The sequence below is a fragment of the Oncorhynchus masou genome, unplaced genomic scaffold, assembly GCF_036934945.1.
Source record: "Oncorhynchus masou masou isolate Uvic2021 unplaced genomic scaffold, UVic_Omas_1.1 unplaced_scaffold_70___fragment_2___debris, whole genome shotgun sequence".
NCBI classification, from domain to species: domain Eukaryota; kingdom Metazoa; phylum Chordata; class Actinopteri; order Salmoniformes; family Salmonidae; genus Oncorhynchus; species Oncorhynchus masou.
The window spans coordinates 13,295-39,257 of NW_027016664.1; the positions used below are offsets into that span (position 1 = coordinate 13,295).

The window sequence follows — 25,963 nt, forward strand, 5'->3', positions numbered from 1 at the left end:
TCCACATGAACCCCAGCACTCATAGTGGGCATCTCCTCCACTACCTGGGAGCTTAGCTCCACATGAAAACCCTCCTGTACCTCATTACTCGTAGTGGGCATCTCCTCCACAACCTGGGAGCCTAGCTCCACATGAAAACCCTCCTGTACCTCATTACTCGTAGTGGGCATCTCCTCCACTACCTGGGAGCCTAGCTCCACATGAACCCCAGCACTCATAGTGGGCATCTCCTCCACTACCTGGGAGCCTAGCTCTACATGAACCCCAGCACTCATAGTGGGCATCTCCTCCACTACCTGGGAGCCTAGCTCCACATGAAAACCCTCCTGTACCTCATTACTCGTAGTGGGCATCTCCTCCACAACCTGGGAGCCTAGCTCCACATGAACCCCAGCACTCATAGTGGGCATCTCCTCCACTACCTGGGAGCCAAGCTCTACATGAACCCCAGCACTCGTAGTGGGCATCTCCTCCACAACCTGGGAGCCAAGCTCCACATGAAAACCCTCCTGTACCTCATTACTCATAGTGGGCATCTCCTCCACTACCTGGGAGCCTAGCTCCACATGAACCCCCTCCTGTACCCCAGCATTCGTACTGGGCACCTCCTCCACTACCTGGGAGCCTAGCTCCACATTAACCCCAGCACTCATAGTGGGCATCTCCTCCACTCCCTGGGAGCCTAGCTCCACATTAACCCCAGCACTCATAGTGGGCATCTCCTCCACTACCTGGGAGCCTAGCTCCACATTAACCCCAGCACTCATAGTGGGCATCTCCTCCACTACCTGGGAGCCTAGCTCCACATTAACCCCAGCACTCATAGTGGGCATCTCCTCCACTCCCTGGGAGCCTAGCTCCACATGAACCCCCTCCTTTACCCCAGCATTCGTACTGGGCACCTCCTCCACTACCTGGGAGCCTAGCTCCACATTAACCCCCCCCCCCCTTTACCCCAGCACTCATACTGGGCACCTGCTCACCAGTCTGAGGAACTGGCTCTTCAGATACATCCTTACCTTCTACAACAATACTTTTCTGTAGCATAACATTTCCTTCTAATACAAGTTGCAACCCCGTGCCCTCATCACGGATAACTTGTTCCTCAGCGACAGGTGCTTGTGGCTGCTCTACCGCTGTAGGCTCACCTCTCCCTACATCAGCGGGCCCAGGCGTTACGATGACCACCTGTGTCCCTCCCTCTGCCTTCTCCCTTTTCGGGCAAGCATGTTGCTTATGATCAACATCCCCACACTCAAAACACCGTTGACTACCCGTACTAGCATAAGCCATATACATTCTATTGTCATACTTGATTTTAAATGATAACTCCAAAGTCTGCTCCGGTGAGTCCAAAAACATAAACACCTGTCGCCAAAATGACATTACCTGTTTCAACGCCAGGTGTTTGCAACCCAACGGGACAACCTTAATTGAACTGGCGAACTTCCCAAAGCGCAATAACTCGCGCTCCAATAGCTCATTTGGAATAAACGGTGGTACATTTGAAATCGTTACCCTTGTTGACGGGGAAAAAAAGCTACGTAACTTGAATAAACATTCCTTTAAGAAGTACGCCATGCTCAACCATACGATCAACCAGACACTCTCCTTTAAGAAGTACGCCATGCTCAACCATACGATCAACCAGACACTCTCCTTTCAACCATACGATCAAAGACACTCTCCTTTAAGAAGTACGCCATGCTCAACCATACGATCAACCAGACAGTCTCCTTTAAGAAGTACGCCATGCTCAACCATACGATCAACCAGACACTCTCCTTTAAGAAGTACGCCATGCTCAACCATACGATCAACCAGACACTCTCTTTAAGAAGTACGCCATGCTCAACCATACGATCAACCAGACACTCTCCTTTAAGAAGTACGCCATGCTCAACCATACGATCAACCAGACACTCTTCTTTTACGCCATGCTCAACCATACGATCAACCAGACACTCTCCTTTAAGAAGTACGCCATGCTCAACCATACGATCAACCAGACACTCTCCTTTAAGAAGTACGCCATGCTCAACCATACGATCAACCAGACACTCTCCTTTAAGAAGTACGCCATGCTCAACCATACGATCAACCAGACACTCACCTTTAAGAAGTATGCCATGCTCAACCATAAAATCAACCAGACACTCTTCTTTAAGAAATACCACCACAGCTTTATTCGCCCGGGATGCATAAGCAATATTCTCATAGCCTACCTTCTCTCCTACGGCGACCAGAAATTCCTCTACCATGACAGCAGCTTCAGTAACACACCTAAAGCCGTGCCGAAGTGACAGGGACGGCATCCCCAATCGGGCTGCCATCCCCGCCAAAATCAGGGTAATTTCGATACGAAAAACAAAATACTTAATTCTACCACAACAAAAATAATAACCTTAATCATGCACAGAAGAAAACCAAATAAATGCCACCAAGAAATAGCAAACCGAAAGAAAGTTGTGAATATCTAACTCTCCACAACACACGCACTCCTTCACTCAAACAATTCCCAGCATGCACCAATCACTCCCAGCATACAGAGAGGGGGAGGGAGGAAGGACAGAGAGGGGGAAGGGAGTAGAAGAAGAAAGAGAGAGAAAGGGCACAGAACATGAATAGAGGACAAGGAGGAGAGAATACAAGGGACAAGGAAAGAGTTGAGAAAGGAGAAGATGGTCAAGGTCAGGGGTAAGAAGAGTTTTATTAAGTTAGCTTGAATTGGTGTTTGTGTTTTGACAGTCAGGTCGTAAATTTGGAAGATCATTTTGGTTTAATGACCATTTGGTGTTGGCAAACCAAGTTCGAAGAATGTTCAAAACTTTATGTCATGCTCTAATGATGACAGTGGAGGCTGGTGGGAGGAGCTATAGGAGGACAGGCTCATTGTAATAACTGGAATGGAATAAATGGGACGGTATCAAACATATGGAAACCGCATGTTTGACTCCGTTCCATTGATTCCATTTCAACCATTACAATGAGCCCATCCCCCTATATCTCCTTCCACCAGCCTCCACTGAATGACAATGCTTATGACCTTATTACACATGTTGATGTCAACAGTTCTTTGAAGTCTTTTTAATTCAACTAGAGTGATGAAGACACACCTCTACTTCCTATCAACAGTGTGGCCATAACTCGTTTGTTTTGTTTTGGAGGACTGGGGAGGAACCGGTGACCTTGATTGGTGGACTAACGTTTTGTACTTCGACTGTGTGTTTGTTCACAACCTCAGAGACTTAACTTCAAAAATAGAAATGGTGCGCCTCCTCTCCTCCACTCACCTGTCCCTGAGTTCCTGTAGCTCCTCGCACATATCCTCGTTCTCGCTCTCTGTCTCGTCACTGCTGACATACGAGGCGCTGCGTGTGTAGCTCATCCAGGGCTGGTTTAGGTTGCTCCCGCTAAACTGGGGGCTCCCCGCTGTACCCTCCCACAGGCTCAGGCTCAGCCTCCGGCCCCCCCTTCTCCTCAGCTCCTCCTCCTCATCCTCCTCTCCCTCCTTTTGCTCCTTGTCGGGCTCCTTGTCGGGCTCCTTGTCGGGCTCCTCCTCACTCTCCTGCTGGTCCTCCTGCTCTGTCTGCTTAGGGCCTCCAGGCAAGGAGTGGGTGATGTCTAGGTTACACAGGGGCCTGCCGGGGGATCGCTGGGGGAGGGACACGGTTACAGTGCTAATGCTGCTTTCTGATTCGCCCCCCTGCTCCTCGGTGCTGGTATCAGATTCACTTTCCCGGGAGGAAGGGCTGATGCTAACGGTGACAGTGGGCGGGGTTTGGTGTTGTGGGTGGGTTTGGGGAGGATCCTGGGCTGGGCTAGCGGAGGCTGCAGGGATCTCTCTGCTGGGTGTGACTTGGAAACGGCCGACGGTAACTGTAGGCTTTTTCTCTATTGGAGGGAGAGAGAGAGAAGAAGAGAGCGGGGGAGAGTGAGAGTTATTTCACATTACGTATTATAATGGTGTCTAGAAAGTCATTGACATTAGGCCAGCCTACTCATCTACACAACAAAGTATTTCTCATCAAAGTTCATACTACAGGTTGGGCACTTGGGGGCAGACTTAACTGTACAATGATTGAGTCATGTTGCTTGAGAGAGTACCTTGGGGTCATACAAGTACACAGTAAAAAGTGAATTGATAAATTAGTGATTCACAGTATCGTATCGTTGCCATGGACACAGCAGGTGCAAAAATACAATGTGGTTTTTCCTGACATATCGGCTACCTTGGAAACAGACAGTGCTTTAAAAATGTACATGAATTAAAAATGAATTGATGTGATTGACTATTATTAGCTCATCATGCCAAATGCATACACAATGAAAAGGTGTATGGCATGGAGAGAGAGCTTACCCTCGGAGATAGGTGACAGTCTGTTTTTGGCAGCGTTTGCTCCCGACTCTGACACCACCAGGGTGGAAGAGGTTCTTAGCCTGGGTGAAGACACCTGCAGGGTAAAATAACATTTTTTCAGCTTTACCAGCTCAGTGCTGTAATAATACACTATGCCAAAACATGTTACAGGCGTGTCTAATCTATACAACACTGTAGAGGAACAGGTTTGAGGTTTTAAAGGTAAAGCAACACAGGTTGAAGCAAATTCATATCCTACAGTATACACTTCTTCATGTATATGAGCACATATTTATTAAGTGACTCACGGTGCTCTGTGGGCTGTCTGGAGCTGAGGAGGAGGGGGAGCTGGTGATAGAGGTGGAGGCTGAGCTGTCTGTCTGCTCCTGGAACCCCACCCTGGGCCCCAGCTGGCAATACATCTGGGGACTCGCCCTGGATCCTGGAGGAGAGAGGCTGGAGCCAGCTTGCCTGAAAGCAGTCCCATCCACTAGCCCGCCAGGCTGGGGTGACCCTGGGGCTACGTTGGTTTTCAACAGGCTCTGTTGGTGCAGAGCCTGGGTGTCTGCATACTGCTGGTACATGTCCAGATACTGGCCTGCTGTTATTTTGCCCTGGGGTTGGTAGGGGCTCTCCCCTGGCATCAGCTGGGGAGGGCAAAACATGGAGGGGTGGTAGGAGCCAGACTGGGCTGGGTTCAGACCGCTGGGCATGGAAGTGGGGGGCATGAAGGACTGGGCCACGCTCATTGCCAGGGACAACACGTTGGCCAGGGAAAAGAGGGGCTGGTTGTGGCTGTTTGGGGGCCACATGCCTGGGTTCTGCTGCTGTTGAGCTGGAGGGGTAGGCTGGGGGGTACTGCCCACTACCTCACCGCTCAGAGGTAACATTTCACCCCTCTGCTGCTGCCCTGGGGTGGCCGGCTTGGCCGGGGAGGAGGAAGGGGATGGGGAAGAGGAGGAGAGGTTGGAGTTGCTTAGGACCCGGTGGAGGGTCTCGGGGGTGTTGGGGGCGCTGGCGGGCATTGAGGAGTTCTGGGTGACAGGGTAAGGGAAGGGGAAGTGGGTGTTGTGGACATAGGGGTGCTTGGGGTACTGCTGGGGCAGGGGAGGCAGCTGATTGAGGGGCATCACGGGGGGTACGGCCTCGGGGTGGGAATACTGTGGGTAATGGGAAGCAGGCGGGTGGAAGGTCTGGGAAGAACCTGGAAGACACATAAGGAATATTGGGGTTAGACTCATAAGTAGGGCAACAATCTGACTTATGGCTGGTTGAATGGGTTCCATCCACAAACAGAATGAAGACCCGTTCTAAAGCGTTTATGTTACGTAGACAGCATTCCCTTCTGCCTAGCACCACATCTAAAGTAACCAATCAGTTATTTACAACATAAATCAAACTGGACCACATGAGGAAAGACCTATTTTCACTCAGATACAGATACAGTGACACAGTATTGGTTACATTCGCTTTTCCTCTCACAAATGTAGATACTTCCTTCCTTTTTCAGTCTTACCAATGGACAGAGATATAATTCTGCAGCACAACTTCAGCTCAGTTAAGCACAGGTTCCCATGAAATCATGGCAGTCAAAAGGAAATTTGACTCGCCCAGTGTCAAAAGTAATTACAGAAAACAAAAATAAACAAAAGCTAAAATGTGTCAAAGATGGATGGATTATGTAACTCACTTAACTCGTCTTTCACATTGCAGCTGCATATAAACCTCACACCTGTTAAAAGAGACTGAATGGCAACTCTAAGTAGAGCTGAGACAGAGAGGGAAAATCCCCACTGTATCGGTCAGTAAACATTCTGAGAGAGCAACTGGAGGGGGGGAGGAGAGAGAGAGAGAGAGAAGGAGATAATAAGAGAGGGCATTCAGGCCTGAACTGTCCCCCCCTCTGGGTGGTTGAGGTAAATACCCAGGGGACCCTGCTGTGGGGCGAACTCAAGACTTTGAGGTGCCTGAGAGGACGAAGTGACGCACAGTGCTGGCTGATAGCACTCTGCTCTACAGTAAACCTGAACACTAGAGGTGAGTGGGTGTGTCTGAGTGGGGATACCAGTTCTTCGAATAACCTTATGCCCATATAGAGTATCACATGTTTTGACTCCAATTGCCAGACGGCCTATTGTTTCTCATGGAAATCTTCTTTCCTTCTTATTCTGCCTATCTCAATGACCGATTGGTAAACATATATATACTTTGGCAATATCAAAGTATATCAACACCACTGCTCAGACTACTACTGTAATAAGCATTCAAAGTCTGATGTCCGAGGGGGGAAAAAAACGTGTTTGTTGTTTGCAGTAACTATTTTTGTTATTGTAACATCCCAAACGGACGTGGCAGTTTCACCTATGAAGGATTCCAGCTATAAATGAAAGATTTTTGTTTCTGTGGTTGATGGTGAGCAGCCAGACAGTATTTCTGGGGTTGGAGTGTGGTACGTACTTGACGTGGTCTGGAAGGACTGAGAGCGGAGGGGACGAACAGAAGGGACTGCCTTTGGGTCGATGTAGAAGTCTCCAACAGGCGCCACAGGAGACGAGCCTCGGAGCTGAGCAACGCTGCCCTCAGCAAAGTCTGGCCCAGAGAGACAAATAAACCCTTAAACATGCGCAGATACACCAAAGTGACATTGATCATACCGTATCGACGTGTTTGTGGGGACTGATGACAAATCTATATGTGATGGACGTCACTGTGCTGCTTAGGTTACCAATTCAACTCAGTTGATTGATTGATTTTATTACTGGGTTAAAAAAGTACATATACACACAGTACCTACATTTACAAACGTGACAGGGATAGTGCAATGAAATCAGATAATTATTTCCATTATGGCCCCTAAAGTACAATGTGCAAAAACATTATAGTTACAGACATACAGTGCCTATAGAAAGTCTACATCCCCTTGGATTTCTTCACATTCTATTGTGTAACAAAGTGGGATTAAAATGAATTTTATTGTCATTTGTTGTCAACGATCTACACAAAATACTCTGTAATGTCAAAGTGGAAGAAAAATTCTAACATTTGTCAAAGATTAATGAAATATAAAACACTCATATACAGTGGGGCAAAAAGTATTTAGTCAGCCACCAATTGTGCAAGTTCTCCCACTTAAAAAGATGTGAGAGGCCTGTAATTTTCATCATAGGTACACTTCAACTATGACAGACAAAATTAGAAGAAAAAAATCCAGAAAATCACATTGTAGGATTTTTAATGAATTTAATTGCAAATTATGGTGGAAAATAAGTATTTGGTCACCTACAAACAAGCAAGATTTCTGGCTCTCACAGACCTGTAATTTCTTCTTTAAGAGGCTCCTTTGTTCTCCACTCGTTACCTGTATTAATGGCACCTGTTTGAACTTGTTATCAGTATAAAAGACACCTGTCCACAACCTCAAACAGTCACACTCCAAACTCCACTATGGCCAAGACCAAAGAGCTGTCAAAGGACACCAGAAACAAAATAGTAGACCTGCACCAGGCTGGGAAGACTGAATCTGCAATAGGTAAGCAGCTTGGTTTGAAGAAATCAACTGTGGAAGCAATTATTAGGAAATGGAAGACATACAAGACCACTGATAATCTCACTCGATCTGGGGCTCCCCACGCAAGATCTCACCCCGTGAGGTCAAAATGATCACAAGAACGGTGAGCAAAAATCCCAGAACCACACATGGGGACCTAGTGAATGACCTGCAGAGAGCTGGGACCAAAGTAACAAAGCCTACCATCAGTAACACACTACGCCGCCAGGGACTCAAATCCTGCAGTGCCAGACGTGTCCCCCTGCTTAAGCCAGTACATGTCCAGGCCCGTCTGAAGTTTGCTAGAGAGCATTTGGATGATCCAGAAGATGATTGGGAGAATGTCATATGGTCAGATGAAACCAAAATATAACATTTTGGTAAAAACTCAACTCGTCGTGTTTGGAGGACAAAGCATGCTGAGTTGCATCCAAAAAACACCATACCTACTGTGAAGCATGGGGGTGGAAACATCATGCTTTAGGGCTGTTTTTCTGCAAAGGGACCAGGATGACTGATCCGTGTAAAGGAAAGAATGAATGGGGCCATGTATCGTGAGATTTTGAGTGAAAACCTCCTTCCATCAGCAAGGGCATTGAAGATGAAACGTGGCTGGGTCTTTCAGCATGACAATGATCCCAAACACACCGCCCGGGCAATGAAGGAGTGGCTTCGTAAGAAGCATTTCAAGGTCCTGGAGTGGCCTAGCCAGTCTCCAGATCTCAACCCTATAGAAAATCTTTGGAGGGAGTTGAAAGTCCGTGTTGCCCAGCAACAGCCCCAAAACATCACTGCTCTAGAGGAGATCTGCATGGAGGAATGGGCCAAAATACCAGCAACAGTGTGTGAAAACCTTGTGAAGACTTACAGAAAACGTTTGACCTCTGTCATTGCCAACAAAGGGTATATAACAAAGTATTGAGATAAACTTTTGTTATTGACCAAATACTTATTTTCCACCATAATTTGCAAATAAATTCATTAAAGATCCTACAATGTGATTTTCTGGATTTTTTTCTCTCATTTTGTCTGTCATAGTTGAAGTGTACCTATGATGAAAATTACAGGTCTCTCTCATATTTTTAAGTGGGAGAACTTGCACAATTGGTGGCTGACTAAATACATTTTGGCCCCACTAGTACTCACTCCCCTGAGTGTTGCTACATGTTAGAAACACCTTTGGCAATGATTACAGCTGTGAGTCTTCATGGGTAAGTCTCATATGAGCGTTGCACACATGTATTGTGAAATATTTGGCAATTATTATTTTCAAAATTCTTCAAGCTCTGTCAAGGGTGTTGGGGATCATGACTAGACAGCAATGTTCAAGTTTTGCCATAGATCTTCAAGCAGATTTAAGTCTCAACTGTAACTTGGCCACTCAGGAACATTCACTGTCTTCTTTGTAAGCAACTCCAGTGCAGAGTTTTTTGTATTGTCGGTTATTGTCCTGTACAGCAGGTTTTCCTGTGCTTAGCTCCATCCCATTTTATTCATCCTGAAAAACTCCCCAGTCTTTGCCGATGTCAAGCATACCCATACGATGATACAAAAAATTGTAGCCCTGTGTTGTGGTTTCTTTGCAGTATTACTTTTGTGGCATGCTGCATACATCTGCATGTTTTGGAATATTTGTATTCTGTATATTTGTATTCTTCTTTTCACTCTGTCATTTAGGTCCTTATTTTAGAGTCATTACAATGTTGTTGATCCATCTTCAGTTTTCTCCCAACACAGCCATTGAACTGGAGTCGTCGCTGTAAAATCAGCAATGTCTGATTTGTTATTGTTACCCATCTACCAATCACTGCCCTTCTTTATGAGGCGTTCGAAAAGCTCCCTGGTCTTTGTAGTTGAAATCTGTGGTTGAAATTCAATACCTGACTGAGGGACCTTACAGATGTTGTATGTATGGGGGACAGAGGAAGGGGTAGTCTAAACTAAGGGGGTAAATACTTATGCAACGACTACATTTTAGTTATTAAACTTTTACGAATTTGTAAAAATGTGTAGAATTTTCTTTTTGCTTTGACATTAGAGTATTTTGTGTAGATCAATGACAAAAACATACAATTAAATCTATTTCAATCCCACCTTGTAACGCAACAAAATGTGAAAGAAGTTCAAGTGGGTGCAGAACTTTCTATAGGCACTATAGAAACATACATCTTTATATATATATATATATATATATATATATTGCACACGCACACAGGGAATCCTCCTTACCGGGCAAAGATGAAGAGGAATGTGTGCGTTCCAGTCCATGCTCATGTAAGTTCGGCTGAAATACAATCACAAAGCAAGTCAACCAATCAACTGTTAAAATCACTCCATGTCATATGCTGTCTTGCTGCAGAGGATTGCCATGCACTTGCTTTTGTTGTTAAGTTGTTCTAAAGATCAGGGGCAAATAACCCAGGGCCTTAAAGTTGTTGTTCATTGTAAGTGGGACCAACAAGTGCACAACTTACAAAACAACAACAGACAAAACCAACCATCTGTCTCAGGGGTGCATATCTCTGGTCTTTGAGTTCTCCAGTCGTGCTGATTAGATTTTTCACCAGGCAGTTGATTGATGTTACTGACTGGCTGGAGAGTGCAAATACCTCCTTTCCCAGATAGAAATCAATCCCATTGTTAAATTCAAGATGAAAATCAGGACTGTGGCCTTCAAGGACTGGAGGTGTGCACCACTTACAGTGGGGAGAACAAGTATTTGATAACCTGCAAAATCGGCAGTGTTTCCTACTTACAAAGCATGTAAAGGTCTGTAATTTTTATCATAGGTACACTTCAACTGTGAGAGACGGAATCTAAAACAAAATCCAGAAAATCACATTGTATGATTTTTAAGTAATTCATTTGCATTTTATTGCATGACATAAGTATTTGATACATCAGAAAAGCAGAACTTAATATTTGGTACAGAAACCGTTGTTTGCAATTACAGAGATCATACGTTTCCTGTAGTTGTTGACCAGGTTTGCACACACTGCAGCAGGGATTTTGGCCCACTCCTCCATACAGACCTTCTCCAGATCCTTTAGGTTTCGGGGCTGTCGCTGGGCAATACGGACTTTCAGCTCCATCCAAAGATTTTCGATTGGGTTCAGGTCTGGAGACTGGCTAGGCCACTCCAGGACCTTGAGATGCTTCTTACGGAGCCACTCCTTAGTTGCCCTGGCTGTGTGTTTTGGGTCATTGTCATGCTGGAAGACCCAGCCACGACCCATCTTCAATGCTCTTACTGAGGGAAGGAGGTTGTTGGCCAAGATCTTGCGATACATGGCCCCATCCATCCTCCCCTCTACGGTGCAGTCGTCCTGTCCCCTTTGCAGAAAAGCATCCCCAAAGAATGATGTTTCCACCTCCATGCTTCACGGTTGGGATGGTGTTCTTGGGGTTGTACTCATCCTTTTTCTTCCTCCAAACATGGCGAGTGGATTTTAGACCAAAAAGCTCTTTTTGTCTCATCAGACCACATGACATTCTCCCATTCCTCCTCTGGATCATCCAGATGGTCATTGGCAAACTTTAGACAGGCCTGGACATGCGCTGGCTTGAGCAGGGGGACCTTGCGTGCGCTGCAGGATTTTAATCCATGGCGGCGTAGTGTGTTACTAATGGTTTTCTTTGAGACTGTGGTCCCAGCTCTCTTCAGGTCATTGACCAGGTCCTGCCGTGTAGTTCTGGGCTGATCCCTCATCTTCCTCATGATCATTGATGCCACAAGGTGAGATCTTGCATGGAGCCCCAGACCGAGGGTGATTGACCGTCATCTTGACCTTCTTCCATTTTCTAATAATTGCACCAACAGTAGTTGCCTTCTCACCAAGCTGCTTGCCTATTGTCCTGTAGCCCATCCCAGCCTTGTGCAGGTATTCAATTTTATCCCTGATGTCTCTACACAGCTCTCTAGTCTTGGCCATTGTGGAGAGGTTGGAGTCTGATTGAGTGTGTAGACAGGTGTCTTTTATACAGATAACGAGTTCAAACAGGTGCAGTTAATACAGGTAATGAGTGGAGAACAGGAGGGATTCTTAAAGAAAAACTGTGAGAGCCGGAATTCTTACTGGTTGGTAGGTGATCAAATTACTTATGTCATGCAATAAAATGCTAATTAATTACTTAAAAATCATACAATGGGATTTTATGGATTTTTGTTTTAGATTCCGTCTCTCACAGTTGAAGTGTACCTATGATAAAAAATACAGACCTCTACATGCTTTGTAAGTAGGAAAACCTGCAAAATCGGCAGTGTATAAAATACTTGTTCTCCACACTGTATATACACTGAACAAAAATATAAATGCAACATGTAAAGTGTTGGTCCCATGTTTCATGAGCTGAAATAAAAGATCCCAGAAATGTTTCATATGCACAAAAAGCTTTTTCTCTAAAATGTTGTGCACAAATTTGTTAATTTCACTGTTAGTGAGCATTTCTCCTTTGCCAAGATAATCCATCCACCTGACAGGTGTGGCATATCAAGAAGCTGATTAAACAACATGATCATTACACAGGTGCGCCTTGTGCTGGGGACATTAAAAGGCCACTCGAAAATGTGCAGTTTGGTCACACAACACAATGCCACAGATGTCTCAAGTTTTGAGGGAGCGTGCAGTTGGCATGCTGACTGCAGGAATGTCCAACAGAGCTGTTGCCAGATAATTTCATGTTCATTTCTCTACCATAAGCCGCCTTCAATGTTGTTTTAGTGAATTTGGCTGTACATCCAACCGGCCTCACAACCAGACCACAAGTAAGCACACCAGCTCAGGACTGCCACATCTGGCTTCTTCACCTGCGGGATCATCTGAGGAGGGGAAGGGGTGGTGCTGAGGACTATTCCTGTCTGTAACAAAGCCCTTTTGTTGGGAAAAAGTCATTCTGATTTGCTGGGACTGGCTCCCACGTGGGTGGCCCTATGCCCTCCCAGACTCACCCCTGCCCAGTCATGTGAAATCAATAGATTAAGTCCTAATGAATTTATTTCTAGTGACTGATTTCCTTATATGAACCCAAACTCAGTAAAATCTTAGAAATTGTTGCATTCATGTTGCATTTATGGTTTTGTTCAGTATAGATGGTTGGTTATGTAACTATTTTGTAACTATTGGTTTTGTAAGCATGCCAACAATGGGCAGCATATTAACAGTATTTCTACTTGCACATCATCATATGCACATCTATCACTCCAGTATTAATTTGCTAAAATTGTAATTACTTCACTACTATGGACTATTTATTGCCTTATCTCCTCACGCCATTTGCACACACTGTATATAGACTTTTTCTATTGTGTTATTGACTGTACGTTTGTTTATTCCATGTATAACTCTGTGTTGTTGTTTGTGTCGCACTGCTTTACTTTATCTTGGCCAGGTCGCAGTTGTAAATGAGAACCTACTTGGTTAAATAAAGGTGAAATAAAAAAATAAAAAAATCTGGCATCGTGGCACTGACCAATAATGTATATTTCTATGGCACTGACCTGCGAGGCGGACAGGGTGCCCACTTCGCTGAGGTAGGGGTAGAGCTGGTGGGCAGCGTCCCCCAGACTCAGGGGCTCGCCCCTCCTCATCAGGGCCTCTGCACGCTTGATGATGTCACGCATGCGGTAGATGAAGCCCTCCTGCTCGGAGGGAAGGATGAACTCATTGTGGACCTGAGGGAGTTAAATCAATCAGTCAATCAATCAGTAAATGAATTATTCAATCAATAAAACAGATATGAGTGAGGGAACAGTTAGATTTGACAGATTTGACGATTGAGACAAACACGGACACACATGGACAAAGTTAGGGAAGAAAGAGAGGAAGATTTTGAATGTGAGTCAACAATCATCTTCGCTTGTTGTTGACAGGATTTCATAACAGACACCCACTTAGCTAGCCCTGAAACATGGCTGTAGACTCCTAGCCGCTATATGAGTCTATAGCCATGTGTCAGGGCAACAACTTCGGCAGATGGCTATTGGAGCAGTGAGTCGATAGCTTTCATACACACTAGTTTTGAAACTAGTTTCACAGGTCTTGAAATTCCAAGTGCATTGTACAGGTAACTGCCAAAATAAAGTGGAACATCAACATAAAGTGTCTTAATAGGGTGTGGCGCCACCATTCTGCCATAAGAAATTTAATAATTTGGTGTTTTGTTGATGGTAGTGGAAAACACACTCGGACACCGCTCCAGAATCTCCCATAAGTGTTCAATTGGGTTGAGGTGTAAGGGAGTGCGTAACTGGTGGCAGGGAATTCAGGCGCAGGAGAGCAAAACTGAGTAATCAACGGAGAAGTTTTATTCGTAAAACCACCGGAAGCCAGAAAAACAAACAAATGGGTACAAAATCCGTCGCGCACGAGAGAAAACGTGCACCTGAGAAAACGTGCACATGCACTTACAATACACAATCCCACACAAAGACTTGGGGGGGAACAGAGGGTTAAATATACAACAAGTAATTGAGGTAATTGAAACCAGGTGTGAGGAAAAACAAGACAAAACACATGCAAAATGAAAAGTGGATCGATGATGGCTAGAAGACCCGGCAACGCCGACCGCCGAGCACCGAACAAGGAAAGGACCGAACAAGGAAAGCACCGAACAAGGAAAGGACCCGACCTCTGCGTAAGTCGTGACATGAGATCTGGTGAATGAGACAGCCATGGCATATGGTTTACAGTGTTTTCATGCTGATCAAACCCTTTAGTGACCACTCGTGCCCTGTGGATGGGGGAATTGTCATCCTATGGGGCATAGCCATGCTAGCCAAAATAATGGCCTGCCCAGCATTTTTGTATATGACCTTAAGCATGATGGGATGTTAATTGCTTAATTAACTCAAGACCCACACCTGTGTGGAAGCACCTAATTTTAGTATACTTTTTTTCCCTCATTTGAAGTGTTTCCATTATTTGGGCAGTTAATTTTGCTTATGGAATCAAAAAAAGGTATAATTACAAGTCATTTATCTCGTTTCAAGACATTTTTCAAGATATGTTATATTATTTCATATTAAGGTAAAATATTTTGGAAAATATCTTCAAATAAGATAAATTACTTGCCTTTTATAGGTTAAAATATGCAATCTGCCAATGATGTTAGATAATTTCCCTTGGTATGAATTATCACTCAATATAAGATATTTCGGCTTGTTTAGATTTCACTTTTTGCATTGCACCAATGCAAAATTGTTCTCTGCAGTCTTTTTCAGCTTGTTTTAAACCCATCAACTACATGATGTGAGCAACTGCTATGAAGTTTTAAGAACTAGGGAAATGTTCCCCCATAACTGGGGCATATTCAATCAAAACCGTTAACCATGCGTTCCCAGGGCCAAGGCCAAAAAACATTCTTTACAAATCTGTGAGAGATCTTGCTGGAATCCATGGTCAGTTTCACTTTCTTACACAGTAAACACTTTCATTGATTGGATAATTAGATGTTATATTCTCAAGGAGCCAGCACAGTGTTCTTCTGTGTTCTCTGGGAAGTTATGGTTCTGCTTGAAAATCGGCCAATGTTTTATAACACTGGATGAGATTACAGTAGCTCAGTGGATAAGAATTGGTTGAGTTGAAGATACACGCATGCACGCACACACACACAGCGCACTCACCATGACAGCAGCAATGTCCTCCGGGTTGTCTCCGTCCAGATCAAACTTAAAGGTCACCATCTTACTGTTGTGAGTCTGGAGCTGACACTCCACGACCCGGTCCACTTTGTCAGACAACTGGAAGGACAGGAGAAGAACAAGTGTTTATCCACTCAGAACACGTAGCCACTTGACAAGACCAAGGATGACTTGGATTGCAATCCTCTTTGTATGTGATTAATTCATTACAACTGCTAACTGACAGACAGACAGACAGACAGACAGACAGACAGACAGACAGACAGACAGACAGACAGACAGACAGAGAGACAGGGAAATAGACAGAGAAATAGACAGACAGACAGTCCATACCCCAGTGATTCGTAAGCGTGAGCGGGCTCTCCTCCTGAAGAGCTTGGTACCGGTACGTTTGTTGGCACTCTTTTCTGATAGGCCTTCATTGCCATCACTCAAGCCTGACGTCACATCAGAGGCATAGCTGTGGGGATAATCAGGAAGTGGGTTATGACAACTGACCAGGAAATGTAACACTGTGTCCTTTTGTTATTGATAATACTAACTATTGCTATAAGAACACCTCCACTACTACCACCACTACAAAAATGTTAACTACTAGCACTTGCAGTACCAATACAACTACTACTACTGAAAGTACAACAACAACAACTACTACTACTACTACTACTACTACTACTACTACTACTACTACTACTACTACTACTACTAATGTCTACTTCTAATCTTATTTATACTACACAACTAATAATGAACTGGTTATTATTAATGAGGCTACAGTGTATGACCAAACAAACCCCTGAGAGTCTTCTAACTCCTATTAAAAGGTTATTTCCATCCCACCCAGCTCCCAGAAGGAAAAGCCTATTAAGACCATTGGCCTTCTACCCCGAGACCATTATGGATTACAGTCAGAAAGGCACCTGAAGGGAAGGAAGTGCTCTGATGCCTCTTGCTCCACTCTCGTTCTAATTGCACACAGGAAATGGAGTGATTGGGGGACGAGGGCAGGGGGAGGATGGGGGAGAGAGAGAGTGTGTGTGTGTGTGTGTGTGTGTGTGTGTGTGTGTGTGTGTGTGTGTGTGTGTGTGTGTGTGTGTGTGTGTGTGTGTGTGTGTGTTAGGTGAGTCACACAGGAGAAAGGGAAGCACACTCCAATGGAGCGCTTTAAACAGACATTCACATGGCATCATTCATCAAAGTGTTGTTTGCCACGTCAGACTCGCTGGCTATTTCCCATGGGGATAGAGAACCACACACAGGCTCTATAAAAGATCGCCTTCAAGTTCACACACTCCTGTCCTGTTTTAATGGATACTACCGGAATTGTGTGTTAACTGCACGGATATCCACCCATTAGACAGAGAAGTAGTCCATTTTAGTTGTATTTATTTATTTAATTTAACCTTTATTTAACTAGATAAAAGCAGCAAAGTGCTTGTATAGTGGTTGTATACTTCTATAGAACATTTGAGATGTTTGTTCCTTTGTTGGGCCTTTGTTGTCTTGAATGCAACACTGCCATACACACATCACATTATATTTAGATACTGGCCATAATGTGTGTGGTGCCTTTCTTTATACCCTTTCTTTATACCCTCATCATGGAAGAGGGGTTCTACATGTGTTTGGGTTACCTGTCGACAGGAGAAGAGAAACCACTGGCGTTTCCTGACTGGGGCATGATAGTGTTGGATACAGCGATACTCTGGGGGAGGGACAGAGGGTCAGAATAGCCTGTTGAGGTAGGGTGCTAAAATTACACACTCATGGCTATTCTGGGTATTAATGGCTTATCCACTCATCACTCTAATCATAAACACATATCCCCGCTATATAACTAGTAGGGTCCAGAAACTTTCCTGGTAAGGTGTTGTGTAAGAGTCCTAACTGGATATAACACATTTTATAAACTGGCTGGTACGAGCCGTGAATGCTGATTGGCTGACAGCCATGGTATATCAGACCGTATATCATGGGTATGACAAAACATTTATTTGTACTGTTTCAATTACATTGGTAACCAGTTTATAATAGCAATAAAGCACCTCGGTGGTTTGTTATATATGGCCAATATACTATGGCTAAGGGCGGTGTCCAGGCACTCCGCGTTGCGTTGTGCATAAAAACAGCCCTTAGCCGTGGTATATTGGCCATATACCACACCCCCCGGGCCTTATTGCTTAAATATAACAGTTATAAGAAGTCATGATAATTAATATTTGGACTGTTGAGCTCTACATCCATAGAAATATAAACCTCAAGACCTTCATACAGGCTACCTACCGAGGGGAAGCGGAGAGCCGGGATTGGTGGAGCGTCAGGGGGAGGAGCCTTGATGGCCAGGGCCTCGACATGAGGGATCTCCAGGGGCAACAGAACAGGAGTGATGGAGGAAGGGGCGGAGTTAATAGGAGGCTGGAGAGGGGAATCCCCGGGATCCTGGAAGCCAGAAGAGCTCAGGTAGCCGTCCATGTCGCAGTCGGCTGCCATGGAGACATCATGGTTTAAGGAAGGGAAGTGGGAGGTAAGAGACAGACAGGCGTTAACATGTTATCAATCTCTTCTTTATGTCATGTACCCCTGACTGTGTTCAACATATACTGTAAAGGATATGTCTTGTCTGGAAATAATGTATACTCAATGTTTCTTTTTATTTGTTAATGAAAGAAAAATCCTAACATGGCCTGAGGGAGGGGTCTTTTTTGGGCTCCACTAACAGGCACGGTGAGGTACGGCTACAGCGATTAGCAGGGCTCGAGGGTAACCACAACAAATGGACAGAGGCACAACTGCAAAAGATTAGCCTAGTTAAGAGATATATTTTTTTAAACACATGGGATCTACACAGGGCTATGTAGCACGTGCCCTAGGCAAAGTCTGTTGAGCCAACAGTTTCCAATACACGCTCCACTGATACCCCTTTAGCTGTACAGATATAAGGAAACGTGTGGGCCCATGCACACAAATACACACACAGTGCAACTGTGATACTGTAATACGGAATCCAGGGCATGAGCATGTGAGCAATGAATGTTTGAAGCATGTTTTGGCTAAACCTTCCACATACAGTGCCTTGCGAAAGTATTCAGCCCCCTTGAACTTTGCGACCTTTTGCCACATTTCAGGCTTCAAACATAAAGATATAAAACTGTATTTTTTGTGAAGAATCAACAACAAGTGGGACACAATCATGAAGTGGAACGACATTTATTGGATATTTCAAACTTTTTTAACAAATCAAAAACTGAAAAATTGGGCGTGCAAAATTATTCAGCCCCCTTAAGTTAATACTTTGTAGCGCCACCTTTTGCTGCGATTACAGCTGTAAGTCGCTTGGGGTATGTCTCTATCAGTTTTGCACATCGAGAGACTGAAATTTTTTCCCATTCCTCCTTGCAAAACAGCTCGAGCTCAGTGAGGTTGGATGGAGAGCATTTGTGAACAGCAGTTTTCAGTTCCTTCCACAGATTCTCTATTGGATTCAGGTCTGGACTTTGACTTGGCCATTCTAACACCTGGATATGTTTATTTTTGAACCATTCCATTGTAGATTTTGCTTTATGTTTTGGATCATTGTCTTGTTGGAAGACAAATCTCCGTCCCAGTCTCAGGTCTTTTGCAGACTCCATCAGGTTTTCTTCCAGAATGGTCCTGTATTTGGCTCCATCCATCTTCCCATCAATTTTAACCATCTTCCCTGTCCCTGCTGAAGAAAAGCAGGCCCAAACCATGATGCTGCCACCACCATGTTTGACAGTGGGGATGGTGTGGTCAGGGTGATGAGCTTTGTTGCTTTTACGCCAAACATAACGTTTTGCATTGTTGCCAAAAAGTTCAATTTTGGATTCATCTGACCAGAGCACCTTCTTCCACATGTTTGGTGTGTCTCCCAGGTGGCTTGTGGCAAACTTTAAATGACACTTTTTTATGGATATCTTTAAGAAATGGCTTTCTTCTTGCCACTCTTCCATAAAGGCCAGATTTGTGCAATATGCGACTGATTGTTGTCCTATGGACAGAGTCTCCCACCTCAGCTGTAGATCTCTGCAGTTCATCCAGACTGATCATGGGCCTCTTGGCTGCATCTCTGATCAGTCTTCTCCTTGTATGAGCTGAAAGTTTAGAGGGACGGCCAGGTCTTGGTAGATTTGCAGTGGTCTGATACTCCTTCCATTTCAATATTATCGCTTGCACAGTGCTCCTTGGGATGTTTAAAGCTTGGGAAATCTTTTTGTATCCAAATCCGGCTTTAAACTTCTTCACAACAGTATCTCGGACCTGCCTGGTGTGTTCCTTGTTCTTCATGATGCTCTCTGCGCTTTTAACGGACCTCTGAGACTATCACAGTGCAGGTGCATTTATACGGAGACTTGATTACACACAGGTGGATTGTATTTATCATCATTAGCCATTTAGGTCAACATTGGATCATTCAGAGATCCTCACTGAACTTCTGGAGAGAGTTTGCTGCACTGAAAGTAAAGGGGCTGAATAATTTTGCACGCCCAATTTTTCAGTTTTTGATTTGTTAAAAAAGTTTGAAATATCCAATAAATGTCGTTCCACTTCATGATTGTGTCCCACTTGTTGTTGATTCTTCACAAAAAAATACAGTTTTATATCTTTATGTTTGAAGCCTGAAATGTGGCAAAAGGTCGCAAAGTTCAAGGGGGCCGAATACTTTCGCAAGGCACTGTATATCAGCGAGTATGTGCCTCAGGTACTAATCTTGAAGGTTGTGTGAATAGGGTATCTGTGTTCTATATCTTGTTTACAGTAAACTTGTGGACCATGCTTATCTATCTGTGTCATGCTTATAGGCCAGGCCAATGCACTTTGCATGTTGCCAAGACATGAGAAGGCTCGACGACATGCTGTCTGTGGGCAAATGTGTAGCTTCAGGAGCTCAGCTACGAAGCGACACAAGGTTGGGATAAATGTCTCTGCTATATATAACCATGTGATTGCACTATAGTGCAGCGGATCTCAAACCTCTCCTCAGGGACTCCCAGCCACTCCAGAGCTAGCACACCTGATTCAACTTGTTAACGAATCATCAAGCCCTTAAATAGATTAATCAGTTGAGCTAGTTCATGTCCGAGGGTCCCCGAAGGAGAGGTTTGAGAACCACTGATATAGTGAGTGTATCCTCACATGTGGCAGAGGAGTAGCTGGCGTGTCTGATGTTGTAGTGCAGCCGCTGGTCTGCCTCTTGCTCCTCCGTCTCTGCTGTGAAGCTGGAGTTTATCCCCGAATCCACCGAGCCATTAGCCACAGATATCACCGGCCTCGACACGGTCGGAGTCTGGTCAGGGGGTGACGAGACAGGGGCGGGGTTGGGCGGTTTGATGGGAAGGGCTATTTGAGGTTTGGGGGTGGGCGGTTCTGGCTCAGGGGCCGACTCTGGTTCTTCCTCAATGACAGTTTCCTGTTGTTGGCGCAAGGCCTCCTCGGCTATCCGGCGCTGCTTCTCCCGCTGCCTCTTGATGGCGGTGGCGCGGTCCCGGATGGCTTTGGCCACCAGCTTATAGTCTGCCTCACAGACGAAGCCCAGCACCACCTAGGGGGAGGGGAGGGGGAGAGGATGAGGGAGAGGGAAGGAAAGGGGGTGGTGAGAGAGAAGATTAGGAAGAGGGAGGGGGGAGGGTGAGAGCAATCAGTGAACTTGACACTTGAGATCCACAAAATGTGAAAGGGGTACGGAAATCCATCAACAACCCACCATCTCCTGGGCCACCTCCTCGGGTACGTCCTTGTAGAGTTCAAACAGGAACTCGATGGCGTTGTTGTCCTTGTACTTTCCATGCAGCTTCTTGGTGTCATCCATACGCAGCCACAGCTTCAGGCCAGACTTCACCGTGTCATCCTCCTCCGCCAGCTCAACATGGACGCCATTGTTCTCCTTGAAGAAGGTGTGTTCCAGCAGGTCTTGGATGGTGTACCTGGAGAGGCCACTATTTTCTTAGTTCTATAATCCATTGACTTGAATATTACTGTATTTTCTCAGTCTGTTCTTTTTATAGTCATTAACTAAACATAAAAACAACAGTATTTTACTATAGGTGGGTGGATGTGGTGAGTCAGACTCTGTGCCACTTTAGACTATTGACACACAGCCAAAGGAGAGAGATTGATAGGTGTGTAATGTAATGTGCCCCTATTTAACAGCAGGTCAGGTATCATCTCATTGGTACCCCATGGGGCCTGAAACCTGACACCATTAACAATGGTCGATGTGTGTCACCCAGTTCCCTCGCCATAGTAATGTGGCAACATTTGAATTATGTATGTCTGAAGTTGTTTCTCACTGTTATTTTTAGCTCACAACATCATTTGATCAATGCGTTGAAAGAGAATGAAAAATTAGAAAAGCTAATTTAATCATAAAACTGTTTTCGTCAGGGCATTTACACAGTTGTTGGCTGAGACTGATACAATTTATTTTGTTCCAATGTCAGTGCCCTTAGATTAATGTTGGAGAGAGAGCGACAAAGGGTCTAGACAAACTAGCCTGACAGGTATAATATCCTTTGTCCAGGAGGAACAAATCTGTCTGTCTAATGTTCGCACACATTAAGAATACACACACACACACACACACACTTCAACATAGAATCTATCCAACATTTGATACCACCCGCAGCGCCAGACTGAAAGCGGATGTCTGAGGTAAGGTGAGTAAAGAGAATTCCTATCTGATTACTCTACCTCTGGTCTGTATTTATGCGGATGCATCCCTCTATGATCTCTTTCAACTCAGGGACTTTTACTTTGAAGAAGCTGTCCGGCTTAATTCCCTGTGAGGAGAAAGAAGGAGGGGAAAAGAGGAACGGTTAGATATGTCACCGACGTCATTCACTCCACCATTTGGGAGAGGAGAGGACTGACGCAGGCAGAAGGACCCCTGAAGCGGAGTATGTGAGCAGAGTGGAGTTGGAACAGAGTGGAGCGTGGAGCGTGCCCAATTTGACTGGAGCGAGATTCCCAAAGACTGGAGCTTCGGCCTTCGCGCCCACTCCAGTAGAGCTCACTTCATGAGCTCGGGGCATGCCCGGCCCAGCATGCATTTGTAGTCGACTTGGGTGCTGCTATAACCCCTTGCTTTAGCTACTGTCATGGAGTTCCCAAAATATTTTAATAAAGAAACACACAGGTGCAAAATCAAGGTGATTTACAAAGATGAGGACCAAGAGCAAGAGCGGGAGTGTGGTGATGTAGTGTCCACAACTAAAGAATCATTGCGGAATCTGAAAATACACATTTCCCGAAAGCATGATGGTGTAGGCTACTTACTACATGCATATGCTAAAAGAAAGGAATGAGGTGGATAGCTAATTAAACGTGTCACTGTAGCAAAGTACTTCTAAACAAAAAATCTGATCTCTTAAAAGATTCCGTCATTTTTGTTTTATTATCTATACAATAGGCCATAATTGATTTTGTCCCAATAGGCCTGGCATATTCCAACTCTCAAGGAATTTTCTGTTTTGATTGAAACCGTATACCACGGGTATGACAAAACATTATTTTTTACTGCTCTAATTACATTGGTAACCTGTTTATAATAGTGATAAGGCACCTCTGGGGTTTGTGGTAGAAGACCAACATACCACGGCTAAGGGCTGTATCCAGGCACTCCGCGTTGCATCATGCATAAGAACAGTCCTTAGCCATGGAATATTGACCATATACCACACCCCCTCAGGCCTTATTGCTTAAGTAAGTCACAGCCTATATAGGCAATTTATAGACTATAATTATTTAATACAACGAAATGTTGTTTAAATGCTGAGCGCTTAATGTCCCTGACTCCCTACCAGCCTAGTGTGTCACATTCGCAAATGCTTCACAATGTATTTCTTTGTAGCTATAGCCTTGAAATAATTGAAATAATACAGCCTAAATAATCCTTTTTGTTCCTTCTTAGTCTCCCTGTCTGGCGCCTGATCTATTTAGTGTTAATATGCTGTTTAGTATGACATGTAGCCTATTTGAAATGATGAGCGCTTCTTACATTCACCTTTCCATTCAAATCAAATGTATTGCTCCTATACACGTGTTTAGCAGATGTTATTGCGGGCGTAGCGAAATGCTTGCATAAGGTTTGGTTTCAATACTTCAAAACCAAATGGTAGCTCCAGGTAGCCACAAAAATAGATGGGTGTTTGTTAAATTGTGATTTGAATGAATGGAGCGAATTTGGATAGGCAGGTTTTTTCTTCTGTAAGCGCATAGATGTTTTTAGTGGAGCGGTTGGAAAGGACGTGGAGTGCCAAAGCGGTGCACAAGCACTGCTTCATGAGCGGGATAGCCAACCGCTCAACTCCACTCACCTACTCTGTCCTGAAGGAGCCAGGGTGATACGGGAGTGAGGAGTGAGGGACAATGTGGAGATTATTCCCTAGCCTGCCCTACACCACTATGATGGATGGAATACTTTATAAGTGTGTCTCTGTGCTTCAGAGACACAGTAGATGTACATCCTCTATTCACATTGGTAGTTCTCCCGGGGAGAATACCATTAAAAATGAAATATATATATTATAAATGTCTAAATGGAGTTAAAGGTTTCGTTGTTATCAGTAACTTTAGGTCGTGATGTCATTGATAACAGTTGCCCGAACACCCTGCCCAGGGGCACAATGTCAAAAAACAGGGTGTTCCCGTCAGAGACATTCTCTGTGGGCCATCGTCATAGAGTTCAGACATAACGGAGCATGGCTATGCACACAAACAAACACGAACAAACGCACCAACACACACACAAAGAGGGTTCGACTGTGTCCAAACCCATTCACTGTTTGGTTTCTCTCTGGATTCTACGGCCTGTTAGAACTAAAGGTTGAATGTGGTGAGAGAGTGGTGGTGTGTGTCAGAGTATTGCAGTGCTAGCCTGTTAGCTAATGGTTTTGTACACAAACACTCAGGTCATGATACATAATGTCCAAACCCATCCAGAGCATGCAGGTCTGTGTGGGTGCAGAGCACTGAGTACTAACTACCATGTGGTTTCCTAAAGGGCAGTCAGCTCATAGCTCATGTTTATTTGGTTTAGACACAAATGTTCAGTGAAATAATACAAATTGTACAAAACCATCTAGGAGGATAGTGATGGGTATAACAGGTGTCCATACAGTAGCTGCCGTGACCAGATACAAATAGAGTGAGACTTCCTATGGGGCTGTTAGCTAATAGCTAACGTAGCGTGAGCATGAATACCAAGCTGCAGTCATAGAACTACATAGTAGCCTTAGCCTGTGTGGAGGTCAATACAATGACTGGGTCACACAGCTAAATGGGATACTTTCTATAATGCTGTGTGTTAATGCTTAGAGGTGATGCATGGCCAATATGCTCTTTAGGTTTATGAGGTAACTATCACCAGACACAGCACAGGGAGATCAGGTAGGGTGAGAGAAACAACCAACAGGGCTGTGTCCTACTGAACAATCTGCATGAACAAACACATTCACACACGATAAAGCCAATGTCACACACAGAACCACACGCGTATACAGACACGGCCACATCACTAGACCACAGGTCCTTTCAGTGAAAGGATGGGAAACATGGTGTGGGTGGAAAGAAGATAAACACTTCAAGAGGTATTACCACAAGAAACGATTGAGTCATTCTCCCCTTTGAAGCTTCATGAACAGAACACACAAGTCTAGCAGAGAAGATGAACACATTTCATTGAGGTGATAAGACTCCCCGACAAGAGGAAATTACCACTATTTCACAGTCTGTCGCCTCCATGGCCTCCACATTAAACAAGGCCTGGAGGGTCAAGGTCTGGAGTTCCTGAGCAGAAAAGCAAGGTAAACCTCCTCCGTGTAAAATGTACAAGGAGGAAACAACAAGATGACGGCAACGAGATACGAAATGGGAAGCCTGGTCCGCATTTATCACACACACACACAGACACACACAGACACAGAAATCGTTTAACACAGAGCACAGAGGGTGAGCGGAGTTGATCACAAGGTTTTCAGCAAAAGGAACCTGTCCGCACAAAGTGAGTGATGTAATGCAGCTTGTTTTTGTTATATAACTCCTCAAAAAAAGACTATAAAAACGAGGTGAGATTATATTGGATTAAAGAACACAGTGGCAAATTTGTGGAGGAACTTTAAGTTGCTCAACCGGTTCCATGTGACGAATAGTGTGAAATACGTAGCAGTAAAAATAAAAAATTGGAGACCAGTGTGATTTGAAAAATGTGTTTTTTTCCCCCAGTGGTGACGACAGTGGCCCCAAATGCTTCTATTTTCCCACTAAAGTGAGAGGAGGCAGCAGGACTTACTAATGGAAAATGGACTCTATCGAATTCTCTGGTGTTATCCGAGAAGATAATTACAGCGTTTAACTACGTCAGAGTAAAGGGAAGGAAAAAGACATAATAACAAAACAA

The 25,963-nt window shown here is 44.6% G+C and overlaps 1 protein-coding gene across 1 annotated transcript; it reads right to left on the reverse strand.

Moving 5' to 3' along the window:
* Nucleotides 1–2,984: 2,984 nt before the first annotated feature.
* LOC135539008 (serine/threonine-protein kinase WNK4-like) lies at nucleotides 2,985–22,616 on the reverse strand. The gene is made up of 16 exons (XM_064964896.1): nucleotides 22,581–22,616; nucleotides 22,258–22,346; nucleotides 21,272–21,491; nucleotides 20,704–21,109; nucleotides 17,833–18,032; nucleotides 17,184–17,254; nucleotides 16,470–16,514; nucleotides 15,883–16,009; nucleotides 15,532–15,648; nucleotides 13,405–13,578; nucleotides 10,137–10,191; nucleotides 6,818–6,949; nucleotides 4,669–5,564; nucleotides 4,361–4,454; nucleotides 4,072–4,107; nucleotides 2,985–3,894 (listed from the first exon to the last, which is right to left on the reverse strand). The coding sequence occupies exons 1-16, from the start codon at nucleotides 22,614–22,616 to the stop codon at nucleotides 3,290–3,292; spliced, it is 3,303 nt and encodes a 1,100-aa protein (XP_064820968.1). The 3' UTR covers nucleotides 2,985–3,289.
* Between the last annotated feature and the right edge of the window lie 3,347 nt (nucleotides 22,617–25,963).

Excerpts from the sequence above, each read along its gene's own strand:
- LOC135539008 (XM_064964896.1), bottom strand. The coding sequence starts at position 22,616 with ATGCATGCTGGGCCGGGCATGCCCCGAGCTCATGAA. Across the intron at positions 10,192-13,404 it reads GCACCCTGTCCGCCTCGCAG|CCGAACTTACATGAGCATGG; the intron begins GTCAGTGCCATA and ends ATTGTATTTCAG. Across the intron at positions 4,455-4,668 it reads CAGACAGCCCACAGAGCACC|GTGTCTTCACCCAGGCTAAG; the intron begins GTGAGTCACTTA and ends TTTACCCTGCAG.